This window comes from Triticum aestivum, chromosome 3B (assembly GCF_018294505.1).
Source record: "Triticum aestivum cultivar Chinese Spring chromosome 3B, IWGSC CS RefSeq v2.1, whole genome shotgun sequence".
NCBI lineage: Eukaryota > Viridiplantae > Streptophyta > Magnoliopsida > Poales > Poaceae > Triticum > Triticum aestivum.
The window spans coordinates 576,310,374-576,318,153 of record NC_057801.1 but is presented as its reverse complement, the minus strand read 5'-3'; the positions used below and the strand labels follow the sequence as shown (position 1 = coordinate 576,318,153).

Below are 7,780 nucleotides of genomic sequence, written 5' to 3'. Positions count from 1 at the left end.
GCGCGTGCCCGTGCCGGACCGCAGTCCCTCACCTGAAGAATCGGAGCGGCCGGGCGAGACCGCTGCCCGCGGCGGGACGGGATTCCCTTTCCTCCCGCACACGGAACGGGATCCCTTCCAGCTCCGGCCACGGCTTCCCCGGGAAGACGTACGCCATGGGCACCACCATCGGACCTGGTGGCTCAAACAAACAAACTAATCCGACCACCAGATAAGATGAGATGGGCAGGCAGAGAAAGAGAAAGAGAGATTCCACGAATCACCCACCCCCACCCCCGACGAAAGTACCAAACCAACTCCCATTGGGCCAGGCACGCATGGAACTGCAACACGCGTAGAGGCGACCGAGCGTGTTGTGTCACCGTGGGAGTGAGCCTGAGGCCGGGAGCTACCGACTAGCCTTTGATTTGGCCCCATCGTAGCATCCCCTTTGGCTGGCCCCGCCCGCGGTGGGGGGTCCCGTAAATACAAGCCACGCGTCGGGGCCCATCGCATGCCGCTTTATAACACGCGCCCAGCCCCCCGCGGAATCCCAATTTCAACCAAATCAATTCCCCCCCTTCCTTCCTCCCTCCCTCCCTCCCTCCTCGGGAGCTCGCCGCACCGCTCCTCCTCCTCCTCGCTGCTGGGAGGGCAGGGGAGGCGAGGGCAAGGCAGGGGAGGGGAGGAATCATATTCCTCCTCCGGCCGCCGACGCTCCTGGTGGCTTCCGACGTTCCACACTGCCACGCCCAGCCCCTTCTTTCTTTCGGTGCCGTCCACTGCGGTTCCTTCAAGCGATTCGCCTTCTTCGCGCAGGTGAGAGACAGAGTGATAGAGGCTCCTCCGGTTATTAATTGATCTTGCGTCGTTGTGTCCATGTAGAATTGCTTGCTTGGTTTGCTTTCCTGATATGGTACCAAGCGGGAATTTCGGGGTTCCTAGGATTCGGCCGGGTAAACGCGCCTGTCTTTTTTTGGAAAGGGTCTTTTAATGCCTTGTTATTACCAAAATCGGAATGCAGTGCCGTTCCTTCATCTGCATGCATTTTTTTGTTGCTTGGTTATTGGCTCGGTGCTCCGCGATTACCGTATCTTTTTCCCGTATCCTGTTTGTGATTCGGGTCAATTTCTTCTTCTTCATGTTGTATCTTGCCAGTATCCACTGATTTAATTAGCATGAGCAATGTCTTGCTAGTAAATGAAATTAGTGTACAATCGCTATAGCACACTATTTTTGTCATAGCACACTATTTTTAAGGGTTGCGTTATTTTGTCATAGCACACTATTTTTTTCCCTTTGCTAATAACCAGTGTTTCTTGTTTCTTCTATCCACGATACGTCAGTGAATTTGATTTGCAGCTCGAACGTGTCATCCGTGCTTCCAGTTTTGTTCCTTTTCCCCTTTCGAATTATGAGGCTCACCGTCCCCCCAATTACATTTGCATGACACGGATAACACACACAAATCCCAGTTTTGAGACAGTTCAGGCAAATTATGCATCCCTTCAGTCTATAGGTTTCTTTGTTTGCTGAGACGATAGGGATTGAATCATGGGTTATGCTTGTGCTATAACTCTGGATCTTCACATTTTTTCAACATATTGAAATCTTTGATTTGTTTTTACTGTCCAAATTTACCACTACTAATAGTTAGCACCACTCTGTTTTGTAACTTCAAGTCGCTGCGTGAAACTTGCGTCAGCTTTACAGTTTTCCATTCGGGCATTATACGAATGATGATTTGGGACCATTGGTGGCTCGTTTGCTTCGATTATTCCAGATCGTCAATTGTACGGTGACATTAATTGATACGTAATTAACACTGCAATGATTCGTTCCAAGGATGACAGGGACCCCTCATCTATCTCCTTCACTGGAAGGGCTATGTCCTTGTCACACAGAAACTGAAGGTCTTACCTGATATAAGCGACGTCCAAGCAGCTGAAACTACACAAGTTTTGCCGAATCTCAGTCATCATACAGTAGTTACATGATATTATCACCTTCAAACCATTTATTTATTTGAATACAAAGGGTGCGTGCAAGACCTTACCAAGACAGAACTGCACCCATGATTTTTAAAGTTGATTTTTAGTTGTGCCGAGCAAATTAACGCAGTGCAGCGTCTGTTTCAGCAAAATATGTGCCCAATTTAAATCTGAAAGTTACTTATAAAATTTGACCCGCAGAACCACAAGTGGGGCAAGGGGCTAGTTATTACATTAATTGCCATGCAAATGATGCGTGGTCCTAATACTGTTGTAATGATGATGCATTAACATTGCAGGTAGCAAGCTCAAATGGAGAACAGTTTCGAGAAAAATAACATGCTGAAAGAATTCTACATTCCGACCTATATCTTCATGCCAGAGTCCTCGGTGGAGCAAGTTTCTCACATACCCAGCTGTCCAGTTATTGTTTTTATCAACACCCGAAGTGGCGGGCAACTTGGACATAATTTACTTGTCACATATCGCAAGCTTCTCAATCATGCTCAGGTACATATTTTCAAGTTTACAAGATGTACTTGTTCATTATTACAGTACCCATGCATTTTTACCGCCAGAGATAAATATATTGATTTGGGGCAATTTCTAAATTTCTGAATTGCAGGTGTTTGATCTACTTGATGAAACTCCAGACAAAGTCTTACACAAACTATACAGCAACGTGGAAAGGCTCAAGCGTGATGGGGATACTCTTGCTTCTGAAATCCTTAGGAGATTGAGGCTAATAGTGAGTGCAGATAGGCATTGCTCTCCAAATATCCTGCTAATGTTTTGACCATCATATTTCGTGTTCGTTGTTTGAACAGGCTGAACTTACATATTATTATCATGGAAATTTAATTAGGTTGCTGGAGGCGATGGAACAGCCGGTTGGTTGCTTGGAGTTGTATCTGATCTCAAGCTAGTTCATCCACCTCCCGTCGCTACAGTTCCCCTTGGAACTGGAAATAACCTGCCATATTCTTTTGGATGGGTATGTACTTCGGAAGTAGTTAACTGAAACAATCTTGTTCCTGATGGATCTTCTTATACTACCGCAGCGTGTTATACTTGCATGAGCCTTATCTGTTAGACCTGCTTTTACTCGACAGTATGACCTAAAACGTTTGATTTAAATATTTATCCTTTTTGCAGTGCGTAAACGAAATTTACCATCTTTGGTTAAAAAAAGTGTTGTCATCTTCAACTTAAGTAGTTGATGTTAGTGCCATAGATCCGTGGCATTTTCCATTTTGAACTTAGATAGACAATCTTTCTTCTGGTGGGCATTAAGGCACTCCTCGTTAACTTGCCTTTTGTGATGTCATCTATATGTGTTAGTTGCTATACTGTACAATACTTTATATGATGTGCTGTCAACTCAATAGTAGCGCGAAATTGGTTTGCAGGGCAAGAGAAATCCTGGCACAGATCGTGAATCTGTCATATCCTTCCTAAAGTTGGTAAAAGAAGCAAGAGAGATAAACATTGATAGGTCGGTTTCTTTTCTACAGTTTTCACGATACTTCTGTATGTGATCTTCATCTGGATGTTATCTAACATTGTTATAACTACACTGTTTCAGCTGGCATACTGTTATGAGAATGAAATGCCCAAAACGTTCTCCTTGCGATCCAATTGCTCCTTCTGATTTGCCGCATTCTCTGCATGCATTTCACCGTGTGCCAAAGACAGATCCAGAAGATATGGTAACTACTGAATATGTGGATTAGTTTTATGTATAACTCACCTATTCATAATTTTGTGTTAACTTAGTTGTTGTGTTCTTCTTTTCAAATGAGTTTGTTTTCTGGTAGGCTGTTATGAATTTTCAGAAAAGAACACCATCATAACCTTCATTATACATATTTGTTGTGTGAGTGTGATAGTTTAGACAAATATCTGAAATAGTTGTTACTCCCTCTGTTCACTTTTATAAGTCCTTGAAGACATTTCAGACAGCATGCAAAGCAGCCTATTTTTAGTTGTCTGAAATGACTTATAAAAGTGAACTGAGGGAGTATCTAACAAAGATGACCAGAGCGTTCCTGCTGAAACTATAACTTCTTGCTTGTGGTCTGATACTTTTCTATAATAGTCGCTAGGTTTTCAAAATAATCTATACATTTTAAATCCATAAATGTGACTTAGTTATAATGTTTCTTTCGTGGATGTTAAAAAACCTCAGTGTACTTGCTCCATATGTTTCCCCATCTGTAAATTGAATTGGGAATGTCAACTATTGAAGAAGATAAAATGAACCTTATAAATCATGTGAGTTCCCATAGTATGTGCATAACCTTATTTTTTTATTTGTTCCAGGAATATTCTTACACATATCGTGGAGGGTTTTGGAATTATTTCAGTATGGGTGAGTTTTCTTTTTCTAAGTGTATTTTATATGTTGGTGATTGATTTTTTAATCGATTCTTGTTCTTTTACAAAATTGAGCAGAAAGAGAAGAACAAAAGGTTGTTTAGCTAAATAGCCAAAGGCTTATGTTTACTTGCTGTTTGCTGTAGACCCTTGAGGGATCATACTTTTGGCTGCTTTTTGCGTAATAATTAGCATCAAGTTGAACTGCTTTTGCCTTTTTTATTTGCTTAATTCCTGTAAGAATCTTGTTCTGTACCGGTTTCTTTAAAGGAAATCGATGAGGAGGATCGTTCTTTTTTTAGAAGATGGCCAAAAGCTGAAAGAAACTTTCATACTGTCACAGGAATGGATGCACAAGTGTCTTATGCATTTCATTCTCAGAGGAAATTGCACCCAGAGAAATTCAAGAATCAGTTGTCTAATCAGGTCAACTAAGCATCTGTGCAATTTCTTTCACTTTATTTTTGCATTCACTGCCTGCTTTTAGTTTCTCTCTTGAAACCAACCTCTTTTGGATCTGTTGTGCAGAAACAGTATTTGAAGCTGGCATGCACACAAGGATGGTTCTGTGCCTCTTTAAGCCATCCAATGTCACGGTAATTACTTGTTTGGCACTAACTAGGGTATGGGATTTTTTAAAAAATGTTCGTCACAAACTCAATACTTTTACATTTGAACAAATAGTCAAGGTTTCTTATTAGTATTCCATTTGGCTAATAGTCAAGGTTTCTTAATGACATTGCATTCGGCTCACATCATTCTTGGATGCCTTCCACTGGATAACAGGAATATTGCTCACCTTGCAAAGGTAAAGATAATGAAGAAATCTGGAAAATGGGAAACCTTGGAAATTCCACAGAGGTAATTCTATTGTGCTCCCCTTTTTCGGTATTGAAATTGTGTGCCCATGTCAGTGTTTAGGAGAGTATGTTCTCATCTTTGATCATGGATGGGACTTTGAAGTTTCAGTTATAGCACAACTGTTTCTGTAAAAAACAAGGTGCAGCATAAACGAGGCCACTTGTCGGTGCTTCTTGCAAAAGTTGTGGATACTCTTGATCTAAACCATCAAATCTCTCATCAACAGCTCACACTGTACTTGGACGTTCCATTTTACTTAACCACACACCTAGGGTATAGTTAATTCCTAATCAACCTCATTAATTGCTTCTTGATTACAGGTTTTCTGGGTTTTGATTTAGCTCAATCCATATATTTGTTCTTTGAAGTATTTCACGAGAAAAGAACAGAAACATTTACATTTTATATGTTCTTAAGTATATTTTTTATCAATATATATTGCTAGAAACATGCATTGCGTACGCATACAAATGCTATCAAGTTTAATAGGCTGGAGGATTTCACTAATAGTCGACACATCATACTTGGATCCTACTTACATCTCTTGTAGAATCTTCCCTAATTTATTACTCCCTCCGTCCCAAAATAATTGTCTTACCTTTGTACTAGCTCTAGTACAAAGTTATACTAAGCTCGAGACACTTATTTTGGGACGGAAGGAGTACTACGTTTCTGAATACTCGCCTGGTTTTGAACAGTCAAACCTAGAAAACTTTGACGAATCGTATTTTTCCAAGTATTTACTTTGATTATGTTAAAATACATTTATAAACAAATGTTGTTTTACCATTCACTTCCATGACATTCCATAAATGCATTAATACAAAACAGGTGCCAACGTTTAACTTGAAAGATCATGCAAAAGTCAAAAGCAGCGCCAAATATTTGGAAACGGATGAGTTGATTGCTCTTAACGATATGATGTCAGAATTCTTCTTCAAAATATGGGACTACTACGTGATGTTCTGAACAGGTTTTTATGCAAATGCAGTATCAGGTCCATTGTCTGTCTCAATTTACCCAGCTTCTCTGGTGGACTGAATCCCTGGGGAACACCAAGTAAGAGGAAGCAAAGAAAAGTAAGTATAACACATGATGCTAACATCATTCCTAGTATAGCAACAATTTGTGCTGCTATTGCACTTTAAACATCTTTCTCTTAATAATACCTAAAATCTTAAATTATACTATTGCAGAGAGACTTGGTACTGCCTCCACTTGTGGATGATGGCCTTCTGGAGATTGTGGGTTTCAAAGATGCTTGGCATGGCCTTGTTTTGTTATCTCCGAAAGGCCATGGCACTCGTCTTGCTCAGGTAAATAATAAAACGTAGGTTGTGTGTTATATACCTCAGTCCTAAAATGTAAAGCTATGGACTTGTCATCAGTCGAATGTTTATGTGTTCAGTTTAAATTAAACTACTTGATGGATACTGAAATCCTATTCCTTCCCAGGCCCATCGTGTCCGATTCAAATTTCACCGGGGTGCAACTGACCATGCCTACATGAGAATCGACGGTGAGCCCTGGAAGCAGCCTCTTCCACAGGAGGATGACGGCAAGGTGGTCGTGGAGATATCCCACGCTGGGCAGGTCAAGATGCTCGCGACCAAAGACTGTATAGCTAAAGGCATCAATGACTCCCCTGGTATGGCAACAGCCTGCACAGATTCCAGCTCCAGCGATGACTCGGACGATGACTTCACAGAGGAGCGGAGGAACTTCGGCGCCGCCTTGTCGTTCCGGTACATGAATGATGTGAAAAAAACAGTAGAAGCTTGAATCTCTATTTGGGCCTGTACAGTTTGTCCTGCGTAGGAGATAGATCGTTGCACTGATTTTGTGGAGCAGTGGACGTTGCCCCTGTAAGATCCTTTTGCTGGCAAGGCTGTTTGTGTATGGCAAAGTTGTTGTGGCGTATGGTGCAGTGGGTTTACTTACTGACAGTCATCATAAGCACTAACCAACCCAATTTCTCCGCTCCTCTGCAGTCTCCAGTAAGGTGGCAACACATAAACCAAGAAACAACAGTCATAACTCATAAAGTTTTTAACCTTATATAAACCGTAATTTGTCATGGCCGTAAGACAACAAGTTTGATCTAAGCAAGATAATAAAACTGCAGGAGATGGCTCCCGATTATAGAAAAATGGTTGTCATGGCTCCCTAAATCCTACAATATTTACCTACATGGCCTTTCGGATGCTATACATGGATCCGAAGAGAGAAAACACAAAGCATGAAATGTAACCTCTCGCTATGATTCCTAATAAAGGATTAGGTCTGTAAAAAGAACAGTCCATAGGAATTTTGGTGGTATCATTCATTTGGTACAAGGACCCTCCATAGAGAAAATATCTTCTTAATAGAAGTACTACGGAACTCTGTAAATGTCTTGAATCCAAAGATGCCTGATGATCACATGGAAGAGTTGCTTGTTTATGTGCAGGCTACTGACTAGAAATACATTTTGTCATTGCCCAGCTCTGAACCGTTGCAGACAAGCTACATAATAATCCTATAAACACGAGGTAGAAGCTCAGCAAAATGTAATGTGATGTAAGTCTATCTTG

At 41.3% G+C, this 7,780-nt stretch overlaps 1 protein-coding gene across 1 annotated transcript; it reads left to right on the top strand.

Moving 5' to 3' along the window:
- The first annotated feature begins 515 nt into the window (after window positions 1-515).
- On the top strand, window positions 516-7,127 carry LOC123071015 (diacylglycerol kinase 5). The gene is made up of 13 exons (XM_044494474.1): window positions 516-798; window positions 2,270-2,480; window positions 2,596-2,718; window positions 2,836-2,964; window positions 3,380-3,465; window positions 3,556-3,679; window positions 4,293-4,341; window positions 4,690-4,772; window positions 4,875-4,942; window positions 5,133-5,207; window positions 6,199-6,286; window positions 6,404-6,523; window positions 6,663-7,127. Exons 2-13 carry the CDS (start codon window positions 2,283-2,285, stop codon window positions 6,987-6,989), a joined length of 1,470 nt encoding a protein of 489 aa, XP_044350409.1. The 5' UTR covers window positions 516-798; window positions 2,270-2,282; the 3' UTR covers window positions 6,990-7,127.
- Window positions 7,128-7,780: the final 653 nt, after the last annotated feature.